This window comes from Manacus vitellinus, unplaced genomic scaffold, assembly GCF_001715985.3.
Source record: "Manacus vitellinus isolate BGI_N305 unplaced genomic scaffold, ASM171598v3 scaffold_23_pilon, whole genome shotgun sequence".
Lineage (NCBI taxonomy): Eukaryota > Metazoa > Chordata > Aves > Passeriformes > Pipridae > Manacus > Manacus vitellinus.
Genome location: NW_021939718.1, coordinates 12050346 through 12073327, shown reverse-complemented (window position 1 = coordinate 12073327; position 22982 = coordinate 12050346). Strand labels below are relative to the sequence as shown.

Genomic DNA, 22982 nt, shown 5'->3' with positions numbered 1-22982 from the left:
AAATTGAAGAGGGACACCAGAAGCTAAGAGAAGAGATTAAGGAAGGGATTTTCCATATCTCGCCAGGACAAACAAGAGTCTCTGCTATCAGGAGCCAGCGCCCCCCAGCTAAGGAGAGAAGGTACACTCCACGTGGCGATCTATGGTTTTACCTCCGTGAGCATGGAGAAGATATGAGGAAGTGGGATGGGAAACCCACCTCTTCCTTAGCAGCCCGGGTACGTGAACTGAAAAGAGGAACAAATACCATAAAGAACTCTTCAAGGGTAAACGTTGCTCCAGTCTCTCGTGGGCAAGACTCCAGACGGTACAGGAATGATGATACGTCTGATCCTCTTGAAGGGACCTCCAGGTCATACCCCCAAGAAGAGCACAATGAGTACCATGACCAGGACTAGGGGTGCCCTGCCTCTAGCCAGGTAGAGGAGAGGGACAATCGAGTCTATTGGACTGTGTGGATTCGGTGGCCTGGCACATCAGAGCCACAAAGATATAAGGCTTTAGTGGACACTGGCGCACAATGTACATTAATGCCATCAAGATACGTAGGGGCAGAATCCATCTCCATTTCTGGGGTGACAGGGGGATCCCAACAGCTGACTGTACTGGAAGCTGAAGTGAGCCTGACTGGGAAGGAATGGCACAGACACCCCATCGTGACTGGTCCAGAGGCCCCGTGTATCCTTGGCATAGATTACCTGAGGAGTGGGTATTTCAAAGACCCAAAAGGACTTCGTTGGGCTTTTGGCATAGCTGCTGTGGAGACGGAGGAAATTAGACAGTTGAACACCTTGCCTGGTCTCTCAGAGGACCCCTCTGCTGTGGGACTGCTGAAGGTTGAAGAACAATTGGTACCGATAGCCACAGCAACAGTGCACCGTCGGCAATACCGCACCGACCGAGACTCTGTGACCCCTATACATAAGATGATCCGTGAACTGGAGACCCAGGGGGTGGTCAGCAAGACTCGCTCACCCTTTAATAGCCCTATATGGCCAGTGCGTAAGTCCAGCGGAGAGTGGAGGCTGACGGTGGATTACCGTGGACTCAATGAAGTCACACCACCCCTGAGTGCTGCTGTGCCGGACATGCTGGAGCTCCAGTACGAGCTGGAGTCCAAGGAAGCCAAGTGGTATGCCACCATTGACATAGCCAATGCTTTTTTCTCCATTCCTTTGGCAGCGGAGTGCAGGCCACAATTTGCTTTCACTTGGAGAGGTGTGCAGTACACCTGGAATCGACTGCCTCAGGGGTGGAAACACAGTCCCAGCATTTGCCATGGACTGATCCAGACTGCACTGGAAAAGGGTGAGGCTCCAGAGCACCTACAGTACATTGATGACATCATTGTATGGGGGAACACAGCGGGCGAAGTCTTCGAGAAAGGAGAGAAGATAATCCAGATTCTCCTAAGAGCCGGTTTTGCCATTAAACGGAGTAAGGTCAAGGGACCTGCTCAGGAAATTCAGTTCCTAGGAGTGAAGTGGCAAGATGGACGCCGCCTAATTCCAATGGAGGTGATTAACAAAATAGCAGCCATGTCCCCACCAACCAGCAAGAAGGAAACACAGGCTTTCCTAGGCGCTGTGGGCTTTTGGAGGATGCATATCCCCGAGTATAGTCAGATTGTAAGCCCTCTCTACCTTGTGACACGGAAGAAAAATGATTTCCAGTGGGGCCCCGAACAACAACAAGCCTTTGAACAAATTAAACAGGAGATTGCCCATGCAGTAGCCCTTGGGCCAGTAAGGACAGGACAGGACGTGAAGAACGTGCTCTACACCGCAGCCGGGGAGAATGGCCCTTCTTGGAGCCTCTGGCAGAAAGTGCCTGGGGAGACCCGAGGACGACCGCTGGGATTCTGGAGTCGGGGATACAAAGGATCTGAAGCCAGCTATACACCAACTGAGAAAGAGATCCTGGCTGCCTATGAAGGAGTTCGAGCTGCCTCAGAAGTAATCGGCACCGAAGCGCAGCTCCTCCTGGCACCCCGACTACCAGTGCTGGGCTGGATGTTCAAGGGAAGAGTTCCTTCCACACATCATGCCACCGATGCCACGTGGAGTAAGTGGATCGCTCTGATCACGCAGCGAACCCGGATAGGGAATCCTAATCGCCCTGGGATTCTGGAAATTATCACCAATTGGCCCGAAGGTGAGAGTTTTGGACTATCCTCTGAAGAAGAGGAGGAGAAGGTGACACGGGCTGAGGAGGCCCCACCATATGACAAGCTACCAGCAGATGAAAGGCGATATGTGCTCTTCACGGATGGCTCCTGCCGCATTGTAGGGACAAACCGAAAATGGAAGGCAGCTGTATGGAGTCCCACACGGCGAGTTGCAGAAGCGACCGAAGGACAAGGTGGGTCAAGTCAGTTTGCAGAGCTTAAAGCCGTTCAGTTGGCTTTGGATATAGCTGAACGAGAGAAGTGGCCAAGACTCTATCTCTACACTGACTCATGGATGGTGGCCAATGCTCTGTGGGGATGGCTGGAAAGATGGAAAAAGGCCAACTGGCAGCGCCAAGGGAAACCCATCTGGGCGGCGGAGATGTGGCAGGACATCGCTGGCCGGGTAGAGAAGCTGAGTGTGAAGGTCCGTCACGTAGACGCTCATGTAGGCAAGAAACGGGCTAATGAGGAGCATTGTAACAACGAGCAGGCGGACCGAGCTGCCAGGATTAAAGTCTCTCAGGTAGATCTGGATTGGCAGCACAAAGGAGAATTATTTCTGGCTCGATGGGCCCATGACGCCTCCGGTCACCAGGGGAGAGATGCAACATACAGATGGGCTCGTGACCGAGGGGGGGACTTAACCAAGGACATTGTCTCACAGGTCATCCATGACTGTGAGACATGTGCTGCCATCAAGCAGGCCAAGCGGGTGAAGCCTCTATGGTATGGTGGACTGTGGTCGAAGTACAGGTATGGGGAAGCCTGGCAAGTTGACTACATCACGCTCCCCAAAACCCGCCAAGGTAAGCACTACGTACTGACCATGGTAGAAGGAAGCACTGGATGGTTGGAGACATACCCCGTGCCTCATGCCACTGCCCGGAATACAATCCTGGGCCTTGAAAAACAAGTCCTGTGGCGACACGGCACCCCGGAGAGAATTGAGTCTGATAATGGGACCCATTTCAAGAATGGCCTTGTAGACACCTGGGCCAAAGAGCACGGCATTGAGTGGGTGTATCATATCCCCTACCATGCACCAGCTGCTGGAAAAGTTGAGCGGTGCAACGGACTGCTGAAAACCACTCTGAAAGCACTGTGTGGGGAGACTCTCAAACACTGGGAGCTGCATTTAGCAAAGGCCACCTGGTTGGTCAACACCCGAGGTTCCATCAATCGAGCTGGCCCTGCCCAATCAGAACTTTTGCATACTGTAGATGGAGATAAAGTCCCCGTGGTACATATGAGAGGAATGTTAGGGAAGACTGTTTGGATTAGTCCCACCTCAAGCAAAGGCAAACCCAACGAGGGATTGTTTTTGCTCAGGGACCTGGTTCCACCTGGTGGGTAATGCAAAAAGATGGGGAGACACGTTGTGTACCACAAGGGGACCTAATTTTGAGTGAGAATGGTCTGTAATGTTTCATTGTATATATATAGATAGATAGATAGATAGATAGATGTATATAGTTTTAAAGGGATATAGTTTTTAAAAAGGGTTAATTTGGGCATGACATGGATGGCATAGAATAAGGGGTGGATAATGTCCTAGTTAGGACAGCTGAGATCAGTTCATCATGGTGGGTGTACCCCAAAACTGTATTCTATAGCCTTCCATGTCATTTCCCAGAAACTAGACTATTGTTGTCAATAGACTATTCGCACCCTCTGCCCATAGAGCCTGACTCCCCAGGCTATAAACTAGGTGTTAAGAGGCCTGTGAGATAGGAGGATGTTTCTGTCCTCACACCCTTTGTGAAACTCCCCGCCCTGAGGGGAGTACCAAGCATTCCTGCCTGAACTGGAGGATATATAATCTTGGAGTTTTGGAACATTTTTCAACCCACTCGTGGGATCCAGAGGACGGCTGCATCTCATCGCTCTCAACCAGACTTAGACCACCACTGGACTGCGATCACCAGTTCTGGCCAGACTGCAGCAGCTCTCCCACCAGCAGGTTCTTCCCCTCTCCCTTTACTTTGGACTCAAGCAGGGCCCAAGGAACACCACTTTGTTCAGGCCCCAGGGTACTGGGTTATACATTTGGGTTTTTGTGGGTTGAGACCAATTGTTTGTTTGTATGATTGTACTTACTGTATTATTTTAATAAATTGTTATTCTGACTTATAATCTCTCCTTTGGGTTGGGTTCATTCCCCCTGCTGGTTAACTTTTAAACCAGCACAGTGTGTTTCCCCCATCAGTCCATCCTTTGTTGCTTTGAATGTCACATTTTTCTACTAATCTATCTGTACTGTGCTTAGTTGTGTGCTAGGGCTGCAGTCCTGATTCTCTTTAGCTGTGCTATGCTTGAGGACGGACCAGAAATTGAACTGACTGGACTGTTCATTCCCAAAAATTTGGCCCCAATGGAAGCTACTGACACACTGAAATGGGGGTAGGAACAAGAAATGAGGGACTGTACTCCCAGCCCTACATGCGGAATTAGGTCATCAGGAGGGATAGTGGGATTTATGTGCTTCTTTTTCATCATTTGAACTGCAAACATTTCACCGCATGAGATCAAGGTCCCAACATGTACCTGATCATTTGTTGAACTCTCCACATACAGGTGTGTATCCTGAAAATGTCTCAAATTGTGATTAAAACTGTCTCCCAGGAAGTGATTTTTCCTTTGCCAGCATAAGGAATATATTATAAGGATACTGAAGACTAGAAGGGATCTGAGACAACAAGTGGGAACTAAAATGTAGATGTTTTACTGCTAAGTGTGAACAGCAGACCTGAGTGCTGTGTCCTTTTCAAAGTGTTAGGGAAAATCAGTATCATAGGAATGGTACTGAGGGTGATAAGAAGGATACCTATGTATACCATAAGGTATTTGGAGTAATTTTGTTTGTCTCCTGGTTTAGGCAGGTTTGGTTTGGCTATGGTTTATAGAAAATACTTCTAACTTTTTAAGAATTCAGTCAGTAGAAAGTGTCTTCAAGGCACAGCATCAGTCACCTGAGGAAATCAGATGCAGAGATGTATCAGTGCCAGTCCCAGGAGACCTCAGTTCATGTGGGAGGAAATGCTGAGGATGTGCAGAAAGGCAGCAGTTCTGGGAACACTGTGAGTGTTTACTGGTGAATAAACTGACACTGCCTTTCAAGTCCCTAACAATCAAGTGGCTTGTAGTTTCTGGCAGGAAATTACCACTGGACAGTGTCAAATGCATTTTGAGATGATGGTACCTGTGTTCAGTTTATTATTTGTGAATAATTTAGATGCACTTCCTGTGCTGTATCTATTTCCTATAGGCTTTACTTTGTGAAATTCCCTTTTATGTGGTAGAATTTTTCCCTATTGATAAACTGCTGCAGAAGTACAAATGGTCTGCATTGGAAATAGAGCTGTGGGGGCTATATTAGCCTGAGTCTCTCATCCATGAAAACAAATGCTATAACCATTGTAATTTGGTGTAATTTCAAAGCAAATCATCAGAGTTGCCTGAGGATTAAGGTCTTCAGTGACCTTTATGTATCCCTTGACTTCTGTTTTGTATGAAGGTTGGGTGTGGTATTTTTTAAGAGTTTATAAAACAAGGTACATTTATGTATAATTTCCCTAATTCAAAAACTGCTGTATGCATATTTAAATATAATTACCTCAGAATGCTGTTGTTCTCGGCCCAGGCAATATTTGCAGGATGGCTCAGGAAGATGATTCACTCTCAGATTTCAGAGTAGATTTTATGGAGCAGATTATCCAGTATTGGTTAGAGAGAATACATCGAGCCATCTCATCTGCCAGCCAATATAAGGTAGTATCTATTTGTCCAGATTGAAACCAAAGCCAGAGCAGACACTAAAGCCCACCTCTGACTCTCCACAATGTGGGAGATGGAAATCTAAATCAATGTCTTCTAGTGTGTTCTTAGCCCATAAAACCCTTATTCTGGTTTACCTCTAGAAATACCAGATTTCTACTTGCCAGGGAAGGTCATGTAACATTAAGATGGTAAAAAACCCTCTTAATCCCAAAGTGTCACCACAAAGAAACACGGAACCTGAAATATTCCAGTGGCTCTCTACCAGTTTTGCAAATTACCTCTTTATTTTTTTTTAAAGAACCAAAATCAAACCCAAAATAAGGAAAAAATACCCCAGACAATTAGTAAGAGCCAGCACTTAATGCAAGTATCTTGTTTATAATGCAATGGAAAGCAATTTGAACGATTTAAAAGACTCTCATACCGTCAAGGGAAGTTTAATTAGCTCCTGCAAAACTATGAGAATGGCTTTATTTGGGTGGACCAAAGGTCCAACCAGTCTAATAACCTGTCTCGCACCTTGGCCATGAGGACATGCTGGGGAAGGCATGAATTCAGGTGCATATTTTACTTTCCTTTCCCTGTCCTCTAAGATGACTTTAAGTTTCCAGTTATTTTCAGCTTCAGAACTCTTTGAATTTTTCATATGTGAATTCTGTGTGTTCAGTTGCTCAGAAATTCTGGACAGTGAGCTCTCCAGGCTCCCATTGTCACTGCATTTACCACTTCCTTTGCCAAAGAGCAGTGCCAGGTCACTGCCTGTTCCATGAAGAACCACTTTCTTCTATTTGTTTTGAAACTGGTTTCTCTGACATTTGGTTAATAGAATTATTTTCTAATTTGAAGAGAAATAGACTTGTGGAACCCTATTCATCCATTCCATATCCTTTTCTGATTTTGCAAACCTGTGTTGTATCCCCAAAGCTATTCCTTTCACAGAATCATAAAATGGTTGAAGGGCACCTTTTAAAGGTTTCTTAGTCCAAACCTCCCTGCAATGAGCTGGGACATCTCCCAACTAAATCAGGTTGCTCAGAGCCCCATCCAGCCTGACCTTGAATGTTCCCAGGGATGGGACATCCACTACCTCTTTGGACAGCCTCTACCATGGCCTCACTACCCTCACAGTAAAAAATGTCTTTCTTATAACTAATCTAAATTGACCCTCCTCCAGTTTAAAACCATTGCCCCTTGTCCATTCTTTGCACAGAAGAGTCTTAGCTTAAATTTTGACTTATCCTATTCGGACACTTGGAAGCCTTTCCATGCCACTTTTATCTCCTGAAGCTTTCCCAATTTATGTTGCATTTTCTGTGATGGGAGGTCACAGAAAATACTGGCTACTCCCAGTATTCAGGATGTTTCATAGCATAATAGCCTTGTCCACTTTCTTTCTTCTGCTTCTTTCCCAGTCATCCCTCTACCCTGATTTGCCATTTTTTGGCATGTGCTGAGCATTGGGATGGTGTTTTCACAGAACTTATCCCAGGATCTTACTCCTGAATGGTAGTACCAAGCACAGAGCCCATCTTTTCACATGTGAAGCTTGGAATGTTTTTCCTCACATATGTCACTTTACATTTGTGCACAATTAATTTCATCTGCCATCTTGCTGTCCAGTAACTCGGGCATGTTGAGTCTGCAGTTGTTCTTAATAGATTCTCATCATTACCATCTTGAATAATTAATAAACTTTGTCATCCTTGGTAGTCCCTGTCCCATTCCTCAACACAATTTCCTGAGGAAGTCCTTTGATGACCTTATTGCATTGTAAGAACTGACAGATGTTCCAGTATTCCAGCTCTGTTTCTTAGCTTGTGATCAGATGGGTTTTTTCTATTTCTTTATGCGTGGAGGGACATTTTTCTTGTAAGACTTAGATACTTAAGTGTTTACCTAAATATCTGTCAAAAGCATTTTGTAAACCTCATTGTCGAAATCCAAATGCTTGTTGACCCCTTCTGAAAGCTCCTCTGGGTTTAGGAGAGATGGCATCCTTTTACAAAAGCCATTCTGACTGTTCCCAAGTACATCTTGTTAATTCTGATGTCCACTAATCCTACTCTTATTATAGCTTCTACCAGTTGGTGTATTGGCTCAGTAGATCTCCCTGGAAACTTTTAAAGAAATTGCTACTCCTGCCATTATTCCATTCTCATGCTAATTTAAGAACAATAGGCTGCGAATTTCTTCTCAGTAGCAGTGGCACAGCAAGTCTCAAGATATGGGAAAATCCAGCCCATGCATTTATCCTCCCTTGGCTCAATGTACAACACTCCTTCCCACTAACAAGCTGTTGATGCAATGATCACAGAATCACAGAATGATTGGGACCTTAAAGCCCATTCAGTCCCACCCCCTACCATGGGTAGGGGCACCTTACACTAGCGCATGTTTCTCAAAGCTCCATCCAACCCAACCTTGGACACTTCCAGGAATGGGGCAACCACAGCTTCTTTGGACAACCTGTGCCAGGGCCTCACCACCCTCACAGGGAAGAATTTCTTCCCTAATATCCCATCTAACCCTGTCCTCTGGCAATTGGAAGCCATTTCCTTTTGTCCTATCATTACATACTCTTGTAAATAGTCTTTCTCCATGAGCGATTGCTGACTTCTCTCCCAAACATTTCCCTCACCTTGATACCCTCATCCTTTTGTACTTGTTCATTTCTAGAGATTCTGCCTTCTTCCAAGCATATTCGCTTTGTTTCCTTCCCTTTCCCCAGGATGTAAGAGATACAGAATACGTCATGTTTTGTATTTGAGAAGCTGGGTGAAATACTATCAGTAGAACACATCTGAAAACTTGATGAGTTAATGTGTCCTTGAGTAGCATAAGTTGCTTTGATTTAGAATGCAGTTTGCTGCTTTTCCTCCTGGGATTATTGAGCGGTTTTCAATTGCTGCAGTGATTGTTCTCTTTTGCCTAGTAATTTACTAACACTTCAGATTGCATACAGGCTTCCAGATTCTGAAATAAAAATGTCTGTAGAAGTCAAGAAGTATTTTTAGCTTGTCATCCTAAATTTTAATTAATCACTTCTGCCACCTTTTTCAGCATCAAAGGTTTGTAATGTGCCCTTGTAAACACCAGGTAACAAACACGTCAAACAATTAAGGTTCCTCATGCCTCACATTGAAGACAGGCTTTTGTTAAGGCTCTTAATTTTTTTTCTAGCAATCTTGGTACAAAAGACACAGACAAATTTTTCACCACTCCTTTGCATCTGAAATTTCCATTCTTACCAATACTGATGCTTGGAATTTTCTTTTTAACTTACCCTCAAAGTCCTGGCTTGAATGAAAAAAACAGGAGTGTGTAATAAATCACTGAAAAATCAGGAAATGGCATCTAATGAAGTCACACCACAATTAAGTTTTAAAAATAGCAATTCTATAGTATATGATTTTAAAATTTTATTAAGTTTAGTAAGAAAAGTTTAGAGAAGAGCAGTTCAGGTGCAAGTAGTTATTACCACAGTATAATCATTTGCAAGCCCACAATACAACACAATTTGGTTGTCACCTTGGTGTCCTTCAAAGCACAATTTATATGTTGATATGTGCTGATGGGTGGATAAGATAACAAAACCACTGTCAACACAGGCATCCTTTCTCCAGGGTAAGCTTTTCCATCTGGACATTTGGTGCTGACCAAATTTAGGAGGAGCTGAAGGCAGGAGCTGCAGCAGAATTGTCAAGCAGTGTTGTCCAGGGGAGCAGCAACTCTGACTGTGACAGGGATCAGCACCACTGTGGGAAGTCCTGTGTCCTCTTGGTCCTCTGGTTTTTCAGTAACAAGTTGTTCAAAGCATCACCACTAATTTACAAATGGAAAAGACATGTCAGGTTTCTACAGGTGCTGGAAAGGAGTAACCAAGGGGACAGACATGGAGTTATCAGGGGGTAGGAGGTGAGGGACAGGAGAGACGTCCTTTGGGGTTTCACATGAGGTGGAGGGAGGAGAATGAGCTGTGGGTTGTCCCCGTGCCTTGGAGAGAGTGCTGCCCGTGTCAGTGTGACTTTCACTCCATGAACAGCAGATGGCCTGGACAGTCCAAGGGGAGCATCATTTTGCTGCGAGGAAGTTCAGTTTTAGGAGTGACTGTGTTGGTGAAGGCTCTTCCTCAGTGGTCTTAAAAGTAGTGTTTCTGTCACAGGGCATGTATCATTTGTGTTGAGGGTTTTTTTGTTTCTTCATGGGGGTTTTTTTTGTTGGTTCGTTGGTTTTTTGGTGTGTTTGTTTGTTATGGTTTTTATTGGTGGGAATTTGTTTGTTTGATTGATTGATTATTTTTTTTTAAACCAGAATAATGCTTGTTTTTCCCCTTGGAAGGCATGTCCCCTTCAGAGCTTTTGCTGTCTTATTTTGAATTTGCCATCATTTGGGCAGTTTTACAAGGGCAGAGTTGCAGTGTGAGCTGCTGTCAGGGGGAGCCCAGAGTCACAATTAGTGTGCTCTGGTACTGGACTTCTTTCACTCAGGGTCTTAATCTTGCTTCAGTCTTGTTTCTGGAGCAGAAGTGTCCATCAGCTCATTCCTTAGTCTTTCCTTTTCATCTTAGGAAGGAACTGATTAGCCCCAGGTGCAAGTCAGAGGAGTGATACACAACAATATTTTTGATAAACCCTAATCTCATTGTTCTTCCCTTGAGTGGCAGTCATGCCTTCATACCTGTGCAAGGTATTTTTTCCTCCTCCTTTTTTTCCCTCAAGCTTTACCTTGGAGAACTCAGCCAAAGATCTTTTTATTCAAATGAAGACAACATTTTGCTTGTGTGCACCTGAATACTGAAAAGACAACTTAAAATGAAATTACTTCCTCTATTTTATGTCAAAATACAGAATGTTCATCTTATCTTCTATGAGTCCAGGGATTTTCAGAATAAACAACAACAAAATTGTCCAGCTGAACCATGGCCTAAACTTGAAACACAAGTGCCTGCCTGCTAATCCAACAGACATGATGAATGATGATGATGAAGGCAGTTAATGTAAATATGTGGTATAATTCTTAAATATCTACTGTTACCACTTCAAGAAACTACTGTGTATGCAGAAGGGTGTTTTTCACCTGTATTGTACTGTTGTATGTGGAAGCTGCACTGTTTAGTATTGAATGGCAGTGCTAAAATGATATATGTCTCTATATAATTATATATATGGGCCCACTCACATACAACATTTAATGGATAACGTAATAGTGACTCACAGATACCATCTTATTTTCTCATAGTAAATCAGGTTTTTTACATGAACAATGTTAATTTAAAAAAAATAATTCAAAGATGACTTAGACATTCTTTTCAGAGGCATGTTGTGATATTTTTCTTACATTTTGCTTGTTCTAGAGGTGACTGCTTCTGGATAAATGAAGTGATAGGTTATACTGATGCTTGAGTGCAAAATGTGTGTCTGGGGGGGTGAAGGATTTGGATGATTTCAGAAGTAGCTTCAGAAAACAAATGTCTTCTGTAATTTACCTTTAATTGCCACTTAGTTGAGTCCTACTGTAGTAGCCCCCCTAAGTTTGTTTAAATTTATGTATTTTCTTGGTCTAACTAAGTGTTTAGAGCCTGTCTATCACTATAGTTACTGCAAACCTCTAAGTTTAAATTCTGCAATGATATCACCACAAGTCTTGCTCAAAAGGGGTCTGAGTTATGGCACTTTAAAAGTAGGGAGGACTGTAATATTGTCTCTCCCTTTAACTTAAATCCCCACACAATGGGGGGGGGGGATTAAAGATTAAATCCCGTGCTTTTCTGCACTTGTGTCTTTATTGTAATTTTATATGTAGCAGCTTTATGAAATGCAAATAACTTGTTACATAATATGCAGTACTGAACAGTGTGATTTCTCTTTAAATATACTTTTTTTTTTAAATAGACTACTCCACTCTATAAACAGAGCACATTTGTGTGTAATCTTGCTGCACTTTTCACTGTGCTGTAGGTTATTTTTAACTGCACTATATTGTTATAAAAGTTTTTATCTTTCACTGCTATGGAGAATCCTATGGACCTGATTAAAAGGTTTTTTTCATGGCATTCAGGTGTAAATGATACGCACTGTCAAAACCCCACAGTTTTATAAGATTGTCCTTTTACTGATTTATTAATCCTCGTCTGTGCCCTGGAGTTTTTTTATTTCTGAAATTTAGTGGATCTGAACTTCCTTATTTAAAGCCTGTTAAATGTGAATGCTGCTTCTTATTTGGCCTTGTTTCTGTTGTGTCTGTCTGCAATCCCGCAGTGCTGGTGGTTTTTGCATGGAAGGTGTTTTGTATATGTGTAATAATGTTTAGCAAATTAATACCATGCAGAAATGAATAGTTTTATCTTTATGGAATGACCTCTTACCTACTCACATTACCCAAAAAGGAGCCGAGCGTGTCAGTGTTCTCAGAGACAGCTGCGTTTTGTAAAGGTGATGTCCCCAGGAAAGAAGGGTGTTTGTTGACATCACTTCAGGTTTCTTACTGTTGTAAACGTGCTAAAGGCATGTGAGAATGCAGATCACATAGATTATACACCTTGCTGGCTGACTGGAGCAAGTTGGGCATTTGCTGACCGTAGACAGGAATCTCTGCCATGTGTCTTTGTGTTTGGTTCCCTGTTCACAGGTGGAAGAGTGGTTGAGCAGTTCTGGGTAGTGAGGAGAAGTGAGAGATCTGGTTTAGCTGGAAGAGCTCCTGAATAACATCAAACCGAATAACCAGATGTTTTTATGTGTGGGCAGGTCCCTCACTGGTCCCACTGCCTGTGAAACATCTGGATTACTAATGGTTGCATGTAGGGCACCTGGGGGAATTACAGATGTGTGTTTAGGTAGACTGTTTTCTCACCTATTTTTACCTGAGTTGGAAGAATTCATTTTGCTACCCAGCTGTAAGTTGGTATGCAAGCTATGCAAAATAAGGTTGTAAATAAGCAACCTTGTGAAATGGGATTTAAGGCAGGTGACTGGGGGTTCTCCCCTCCTCACTAGATAATACTATTAATAGTACATTCTGAAAGAAGCATAAACTTCTCTGAAATCTCGTGTTCTGTGGAACACACCTTGGGCAAGACCCTTCATGCAAGAAACACCATCAAAGAATATGACAATTTTTGTGTGAATAACATTTTCTTGTGAAAACAAAAAGTTGTTGCAATGACAGTTATAGGTAAGATTTCCTGAAAGAAGGGCAAAAAAGTTTTGGGAGTGTGATGATTGAGAAAGGTATTTGTTCTTATGGAAAGGTAAGGAATAAGATACAGCCAGGTGCAGTTTTATGTGAAAAAATGCAAGAAGGAGCTACAGACACTCCATTGTATTTCTATTATTGTATTTGACTGTAGGAGCTGTTTAGGGAATTGTATTTTGTTGTCTTGTATGTGAAAGCTTAAGAACAATAACTTAACAATAAGTATCATGAAAGCTATTACGTTGATACACAGGGCAATATTTTCAGGATAGTTTCAACTTCAATCTCTATTTCATGACTAAAACTTAAAACACATCTTCCTTGGGCTGACAGTGCTTTGGGCTAAGTATAAAAAAGTCTTCTGGTGGCTGTTTTTTTCTTTTGCTGTGTGGGTTGTTGGGTTTGTGTTGGTTTTTTTTCCTTAATTTTATATATCTGTTTTATTTAAGAGTTTCTGAACTTCTTTTTTTCCCCCGTTCTAATTTGCAGCATTACTTTACTGTTCTCTTTGGCCATGAAGGGCAGAAGCCACTGGAGCTCCGTTGTGAGGATGAAGTTGATGGAGATGAGTGGGTAGAAGCTATTCACCAAGCGAGGTACGAAACTCAATTTGTAATCCTCTGCTTCCTTTTTATTGCAAATAAATTGATAATAATTTCAAAAACCTAAGTCCACTCTCCAAACGGAAATTAATTTTACAATGCATTAGTTGTGTATTATTTGCAATTAATGGGGGGATTATAGGAAAACCCACGTTTATAATTCATGTTTATTTCATTGTCTTTTACCTTTTATAAGTGATTGTGCTCCAGTTGATTCCAGTTGTGTTCCATTGATTTCAGGAAGAATACTATTTTATTAGAAACAAGCCCTAGGATTAGCCTTTTGTTAGAGACAAATGTGTCATATGAATGAAAAAATTAATGATATGCCAAATGAATGAGTGTTTCTTTAAAAACCCTGATATGGAAATAAATGTAAGAAAGAAGAAGTAAACCATTATGATGCTGAAGGCCAACAAATGGAATTTTTACTTCAAAACTGAAGTCCTGAATCACCTGAATCACGTTCTTGTAAAAAAGGACGTGGTAGGACTTCCAGCCATGCAGTGATGTTTGCCTGAGGAAACGTCTGCGTGGCAAATGGTCAAGGTTTACAGTATAATCTAAATGAAAATCATCTAATGAAGGTATGTGGAATGGTTTGCAGAGGCACTTTTTCCAGCCTCCCCCCATCGACAGTCACCTCGGCTAATCTGCAGTGCCATGGCAACGCACAAGGAACCAGGCAGCTTCTGAATTGCTCAGGACAGGAGCCATGTAAACAGAACTGATTTCACTTTATATTCATTAAAAATTAACAGAAGCAGCTAGTAGATTTTAATTTAGGGCTTGTGAAATGAGATCCTGGAGCCACAGGTCTTGTGTCATGGTCATCCAGCCTTTAGATCTGCATCCTCTTCTTGGTGCTGGTACCTGACTGAATGGGTCACTGTCCTCTTCCAGGAGAGCACCTGCTGGGTTGTGGTAACAGGTGAACCACTTTCTGCATGGTATCCATCTTGGTGAACACATTATTTCAGGTCCTGAGCAGCTCTGAGGCTTGGAACTCAGCGCATCTCAGGAGAGCATGTCCGTCTAGCTGAGGGAGAAGAGGAGGAAGACCCACCTTGTCCTTGGATCTGGGTCATTTTGTTTTGTGGACAGCACATGTGGTTGACAGCACATGAAGAAAGAAGCATGGCTTTTTGTCTTCTCTTAATGGCATTGAAGAGAAGCAGGATCCCACAGTTCCCTCTTTGCTGGATGAGTTTATACTTGCTGCAACCCCTCTGCAACTCCCTGACAGGAGGGTGGAGCTGAGACCAGTTCATCATGGTGGGTGTAACCCAAAACTGTGTATTCTATAGCCTTCCATGCCATTTCCCAGAAATTGTTGTCAATAGACTATTCGCACCCTCTGCCCATAGAGCCTGACTCCTCAGGCTATAAACTGGGTGTTAAGAGGCCTGTGAGATAGGAGGATGTTCTTGTCCTCATACCCTTTGTGGAACTCCCCGCCCTGAGGGGAGCACTGAGCATTCCTGCCTGAACTGGAGGATATATAATCTTGGAGTCTTGGAACATTTTTCAACCCACTCGTGGGATCCAGAGGACGGCTGCATCTCATCGCTCTCAACCAGACTTAGACCACCACTGGACTGCGATCACCACTTTGGCCAGACTGCAGCAGCTCTCCCACCAGCAGGTTCTTCCCCTCTCCCTTTACTTTGGACTCAAGCAGGGCCCAAGGAACACCACTTTGTTCAGGCCCCAGGGCACTGGGTTATACATTTGGGTTTTGTGGGTTGAGACCAATTGTTTGTTTGTATGATTGTACTTACTGTATTATTTTAATAAATTGTTATTCTGACTTATAATCTCTCCTTTGAGTTGAGTTCATTTCCCCTGTTGGTTAACTCTTAAACCAGCACACCCTTGAAAGGTACCAGTTTGTAGTATCTCAGGTTAAAAATTATTTAGAAATTCTAGGAGGCATTGAGAAGATTCCCACTATCCTTAAATTGAAAACAGGCCTGGGAGCATCCTGTTCTGTGTGAATATGTCGGGATTTGAGAAAGGGAAATATTTAATTGCTTTCCAGAGGGTCTTGTCCTCTGAGTAGTGCTGAGACAAAGTAGTTGAGGTTTTTTCTTTGCCTAGTTTGACATACAGAAAATCTAATTTTGTACTGCTTTTCATGATTTTTTTGCCTAATACATCTTTGAAGCCATCAAAAATTTATTTACTTCGCAAGTTATAAACAGACTGTTGCAAAAAGGATGCTACAATCTCAGTGCACGCTATGTTCCACTCTGGATGAACAGGTGTTTTGTTTGGATGCAAGTACACAATTAAAGGATTTTCTGCCATGACATTGCCCATTGTGTCTGTCCTTAGTGCCCTCTCCTCGTTTGGGAGAGATTATTGGCTTCTGAGTTGGAAATGGGATATTCAATCCAGTATATTTTAATGTGACCCCATTGTCAGTTCCACATCCATCCTTACTTTTCATCTCTTTCCATTTTATTTGAATTTTCAGTATTTTTGTTTCTCAGTAATATCCAGAGTGGCAGAGTACGGTTTACTTCTTCTGAGTTACATTTCTGGGCTGGAGGATTTATTCCTGGCAAGTCGTAATTCCTCTGTCAGTGACTGCATCTGGAAGTCCTGGTTTTGGCTTTGTTCCAGAACTTGTTCTCTTATGAAAAATTCTGTTTTACTCTGAATACACTGAGGTATACTTTTCACTTGCTCTTATAAACTCTGCTATGTTTTGAGGGGATTTTTTTTATGCCTTTTTATTTTCTGTATGGATGCAGTATTCATTAAATTTTTTAGCCTTTTCTACCTTAAGTTATTTAAAAGTCTTAAATTTACCAGGTATGGGACTGAACACCCTTCTTTGAACATAAGTGTAGACTTAATTGGGAAACTGATTTGAAAATGAATTATGTTTTTTTTTTTTTTTTTTGCCAGCTTAGTTTTAATCCATCTCACTCCTTCAGGTCTGTTCACTGCATATCCACACAACACACCCCTATTCACTGCACAGGTGATGTGGGAGAGCACAGGTGCTGTGCAGGGAGGAAAATGTGAGTGCTTCTTTCCTCTGAGTCACTGTTTAAAGTGTGTGAGGAACTACTGCCCTCCAACTGAGAATTAAAAACAAAGTAAGGTTAAAAAAAGAGGCTTTATCTCAGATTTGTAGGCACACTTTGCTTGCTAATACTGTGTGTATTTCACACAGTATTTTGCAGGCAGTTTAAGCTCAGTATGGTAGCTCAGAGCTGATGTGTTGCTGCCAGAGAAACTTTATTAGCTGAGGCTTGGTGATTTAGTAACTCCGATTTTGTAGTTCCTTGTTGGCTGGGAGCAAGACAGCAAGGAGTACATACGAGGAGTAAATAAAACCATGCTGTCCAGGAGCTGATCCTGCATCCTTTATCTCCCCAGCTTCTCGAAGTATCTGCCCCCAGCACCCACAGAGCCCCATCACTCACACATCACCTCAACCTCTTCCCAGCACACTGTGGACCCCTAGGAACTGGTCTAAGACATTTTGTCTGCCCCAGTAACTGGTCCCGGACCTTTTTAACCCCTTATCTCTGTGTTTTCCCGAGGTTGCTACCCCTTAGACATCTTTGAGCCCTCCCTTTCCCTGCCTTCAGTTCCATAATGAGCCTTGTACAACCCCAAAATGCTCTTCCCTGTGTCCCATAAGAAGTTTCACACCCCTGAGCTCTTCTCAGCCTGAAAGAGTGGAGAGCCTTTCCAGGGACTCTGGGGAAACCTCATTGCTGTGTCTCATAAGCTTCCCCTAAAGAGGGCTTAAGAAAAAGAGGGAGAGCAACTTTTTACATAGAGAGATAGCAATAGGACAAGGGGGAATGGTTTTAAACTGAAAGAGGAGAGATTTAAATTCGGTATTGGCAAGAAATTTTTCCCTATGAGATTGGTGAGGCCCTGGCACAGGTTGCCTGTCGGGTTTGGAAGCTGTTAATTCACTTGTCTACCATTGGTTTCTGTGTTGCCATAGTTATTATATTGTCTCCTTACATTGGCAAGCCAAATGGCCAATCCCCTCTTTGGCCCAGCAGCCCTTATAAGCTGCGGGAAATTTGAATAAAGCTCTCTTTGCTGCTGGATTCCCTGCGTGTTGTGTGGTTTCTGTCTCTTGGCTTAGGTACCTCCGCTGCCTGTCCCTGCCACGAGGGATGGATGGCGGGGGGATGATTCCAGCCCTGAAAACCTACACAGAACGGCCGGCAGTGACCCCCCAGAAGCCCCACGAACTGCAACAGTTGCCCAGAGAAGTTGTGGCTGCCCCATTCCCAGAAGTGTCCAAGGCCACACTGGACGGGGCTTGGAGTAGCTTGGGATAGGGGAAGGTGTCCCTGCCCATGGCAGGAACTGGATGAGCTTTAAGGTCCCTTCTAACCCAAACCGTTCTATGATCCTATGAATCTTAACTGCTCATCCTTTCAGTTCAGTCTCAGTTTTGCATAAAGCCATAAGGTGCCATTCTGCTTCAGTTTGTTTGTGGATGATTTTCCTGGATGGAGTGCCAGGACAATTGGAACAAGAGGTTTTAGCATGGATTAAGTCTGATGGGTAATGCATTGGCTAATGAGATGTGCTTTCAGCACACTCTCATTCTCACATGAAAACACAGCATTCCCCTCATCACACTCAAGTGGTCCCATTCCCAGTGATGTGGTTTGGGTGTCCTGATTGTTGGGTCCATCCTTCCAAAGACTCTTTATTCCAGCTGACATTTTCCCATCTCAATTAAAAGGATAATGTAGTAAAAATCATTTGGGGTGTGGACTTCTCATGCTCCCCCATAAACTGTGGCAACCATTGGTATCCTTAAAAATCCTGTATAACACAGGAGTTCATTAAAAGCCAACAGTATTTGTGCACCCCAAATGCTCTCCCAAGTCACCTTGCTAAGAGTCATAGGGATGGAGTGCTTAAGTTCTATTGGAACTTCTACTGTTTCCATCTTCGCTGTGGCTGTCACTGTGCCACTTTAAAACCTGTCTGGAGGCTATTTCTCCTCTATTAAGAAGTTTTTTAGCTGCTTGAAGGTGGGTGGTATGGACAGATGTAGGCAATTTCTTGCCTTCCAGACTGCCAGAGTCTGGTTTTCATAAATAGCGGAATTAGGTTGTGCATTCTGCATTTCAGAAGGGTGATTTGATGTGGCCAGAGCCAATGTACAGTTAGCACAGAGTGATCCAATGAGCCATAACTCTGGTCTCAACTCCATACAAAAATTAATTATATTTCCTGGTAACACTACTGGAACTTTTAGCTTGGCTTGCTACCACAGGGAGACCTTAGTAATAAGGCTCTGGTTAAATTTTCTCCAGGTTTCCTGCATTTTCTGAGCATGTCAGCTCTCACAGGGCCTAAATGATGCAGCGTTTTGTCTCCGGACTTTCTTCGTTTCTTTCTGTCTCCATGTTGTATGTGGTGGTCAGTTAGAGCTTAAGGTTTTTGAAATACCTGTTTTGAGCCTGTCTCTACAAAGTAGTGGGTAGATACAACCTCAGGTTTCAGGACACTCTGTCTTTGGGTCTTACTACATGTAGAATTGCTTCTCTCAACAAAATGTTAATACAAGTTCATGGAGTCTGTGGTTTGCAGCAGTTGTTTCTTTCTGTTCAATGATACCCATACCAGAGAACCAGATCTAGCCTGGCTGCTTACAAGTTGTTTTATAAATGTTTTTGTGTTCTTTTGACATTTGAACACTTTGGTAAAATTTTCTTTAACAAAGAATTTTGTATGGATGTGTATTCATGTCCCCTTGGGATTACTCTGGATATTCAGTTTGGCACATTTAGGCAGGATGATCTTTACTCACAAGTTCAGAGAGATGGATGAAAAGGGCTGTTGGAAGTGTGTGAAGTTTCTTCCAAAATCCTGTGATTTTTTTCTTTCCTGGTAGCAGTTTTGAGAAGGAAGATGGATACTCTATTCTAAGTTAGTGTAGGTGTACACATGCTTTTCTAATTAACTCCTCTTCATACTGCTAATTATGGGAGTGAAGGAGTGTATGTTTCCAGGCTGAGACTGACATTTTAGACAGCCAAAACCACCACCTCAGTGAATTACTCTGAGTACATCTCAAAAGAACAAAAACTTCAACCTTACATAGCAAAGTTTCTTGTTCCAAGTAAAACAAGGTTGTGGAAGTCTGGCTTAGTGCCTGTAAAGAATATGAAAAATATAGATGGAAGTTTCTTTCCCTAAAGGAGGAAATAAATAAGTGGAAGAAAAACATTGTGTATAAGAGTATCTTGAGTCTTATGCCAGCAGTTCATCCTTTGTGATTCTGTGTCCTACTATTTTCCTCAATTTGATTAAAAGCAAAGCCAAATTTGTCAAATTCTGTATTGGAAACATTTGGTAGCAAAAATTTAAGAAATCTTGGAAAAGAATAAACAAAGGAAGAGGACTTTTTACCTGTCTGGATCTGGTTTTAGGTAAAAAAGACTGTTTATATTAAGTGTAAATCAAGGAAGGCATTTTAGCACATATGTTGCATATATTTTTATCTTCATAACATTGTGAAACAACTACTGCTAAGTATGATTTTAACTCAGACACTTCTTGTAATGTGCAAATGCCTTTAGGGTGCAAAGAGATTAAGTACTATGGTTTCTGAAAAAAAAAACCCAAACCAAACCAGAATTCTTGCAAAACAAAAAAGAGTATTATGGAACAGTTTTAAAGAACTAAGTCTCTTACTTCTTTACTGGGTATTGCACGTGTATTGCTTCATGACAGATTTATTTATATATGTTGTTTTACTTGTTGAAAGAGATGCCCTGAACTTTCTTTTTCCAATGTATTGTTTACTAATGCAGTAGTCAAAATATAACAGTTAGTGCAATAGAATTGACTTCTTAGTCTTTTTATAATCTGCTCAAGGAGGAAAAACTTTTACTTTATGATAGCTGTGAGAGCTTATTCTAATTATTTTAAATCTAAACTTGCTTTCCAGGTTAGGTGTTGAATTTAATAGCCGTGTTTAATATTGCCCCCCTCCAGTGTATAACTACACTAATACTGATTGAAATGCAAGTAAATATATACCAAAAAATATTAACTGTGGAGTATATACATTATTACATTTTTAAAAGCCTCGCAGTATTTAGTAGCAAATGTTCATTACTTTGTGAGTGCTGTAACAAGGGAAAAATCTAAAAGAGAGAGATGTGCAGTTCAGAAATTCCATCTGTCAAATCCTGTGCTAACTCCACAATGGAAAAAGATGTGATATAAAATAGTGAGGGATCCCTTGTCAAAGATTTAGGGGGCCCTTTCTACTGTGCTTTGTGCAGTTTGGTCTTTTATCTTGTAGATTTACTTAACTCTCAGAGGAACAAGGTTCTTGAAACCCGGCTGAGGAGGCAGTGATGTGTCTGTTTATTTCGTTGCATCAAGACCAGTCTGATGAAGATGCACTAGTTTCTCCTTTAGCTGAAGTTGGGAACTGTCCTTCTGGCATGATTGTGGCACCTGATTGCACTAGGAATACTGTCCCTTTTCAGGAAAAAGCCCAAGAGCTAAAAAGAAGACTGATACCATAGTTCCTGTTACTGATTAGATTAAATGCATTTATTTATGTTAAAATGGCCTAAAGAATAAAACATGTCTTAGCACACTGAAATTACTGCTTTGATGGGAATTCTTCCATAAAGAGATCTGGCAGATGGAGAGAATTCTGATGAAGTGCCACATGGTCCCCCAAGTCCTCCCGAAAGATGGGAAAAAGCATCCCTTAAAAGAAATAAAATAAATAAATAAAATAAATATGATTTATAGAATTCCTTGGCTTAGCATGAGAATTAGAAGCTCATAAAAAGTGCAATTATCTTGCTCTTAGTAACTGGATACTGAAAACTGGGTATTGGTAGCATGTGTGGCTAAAAAGGATATTAAACACTCTAAGTTTGGATGATTTGGTGGTTTTGATTGGGATGGTTTATCATCAACCTATGCATTGTATCTTCAGGCAAACAACATAATTTTGCAGGTTTCTCATCACTGGTGTGATGTCTGTCTGTCCATATGTCATAAAGGGAGATGAAATACAGTACTTGCCTATTTTTGCTAACATGAACATGTTCCCTTTTAGCTACTCAGACATCTTGATTGAGCGGGAGGTGCTGATGCAGAAGTACATCCACCTCATGCAGATCGTGGAGACTGAGAAGATCGCGGCCAACCAGCTCCGGCACCAGCTGGAGGACCAGGACACGGAAATTGAGAGGCTGAAGTCAGAGGTGTGTCCCAGACCCATCAAGGATTGAGTGAATTATAACATTTTGCTGTGTGCTTTGCAATAACATTCAATATTTCTGTAATATTTTGTGAGAACAGCAGGACCCAGTAAGGTTAATATGTAACAGTCCCCCTGTGAGCCCTTGGATAAATACTTTTCTTAGAAATATTAGGGACTGTTTGCTGATTGGATTACTTTTTTTTTTTTTTTGTCAGAGGGTTTAAGATGCCACATTGCTTTGCAGAACCATCAATTGCCTTATTTCCTACCTGCTTACGGGTTGGAGGAGTTTGGTCCCCAACATGTGGTCTTTGGTTTGATAGTATTAGGAACTATTCCAAACTTCTCTGATTCACTGAACTTTATCAGTCCTAAACTGTTAAAGCCCAAAAGACACACTTGGATTTTGAGGGGAGAACCTGCTCTCTTCTATTCCTCCTTCCATCTGGACCAAGATCCATGATGGTTTGAAGAGAAGTGTATTCATGTCCCTGTGACTAAATGTGTGCTTGTCATTCTTCAGCTTTAACAGGCTGGAGCAAGGAGAAAATACTTTTCTATCAGTTCCCTAACTAAGGGTTTCATTAACTCGGGGAAACATTTAATGAACATTTGTTTTTAACAGATTGTAGCGCTGAATAAAACAAAGGAAAAAATGCGACCTTATCAAGGCAACCAGGAAGATGAGGATCCAGATATTAAAAAAATTAAAAAGGTAAATGTGCAGTCTTCTGTGCTTAAGGAAAGAAGGGTGGAAAGGGTGATGTATCTCTGTGTCTTAGAGTTTATACTCCTTTCTCATAAAAAGGTTTATGATGATGTAAGAGAATGACTTACTGAAAATGCAGAGAGCATTCTTGGTGTAGTTGTCAGCCAGTCTATAGGATAGGGACTGTTCCAGGGTACTATGGCCAGTGTTTTTAATAAGAGGAACACAATTGTTCCCAACCTGCATGGCATTTACATGTGCAGCTTTTGGGGATATTGCTTAAGGCTGGGTATC

At 42.1% G+C, this 22982-nt stretch overlaps 1 protein-coding gene across 1 annotated transcript in view; it reads left to right on the top strand.

Moving 5' to 3' along the window:
• Positions 1-22982, top strand: part of RASGRF2 (Ras protein specific guanine nucleotide releasing factor 2) — a 129116-nt gene that overhangs the window by 35319 nt on the left and 70815 nt on the right. The window contains exons 3-5 of the mRNA XM_008923065.4: positions 13628-13734; positions 21833-21980; positions 22605-22694. Coding sequence (XP_008921313.4) covers positions 13628-13734; positions 21833-21980; positions 22605-22694 — 345 coding nt within the window. The remainder of the gene's footprint in view (positions 1-13627; positions 13735-21832; positions 21981-22604; positions 22695-22982) is intronic.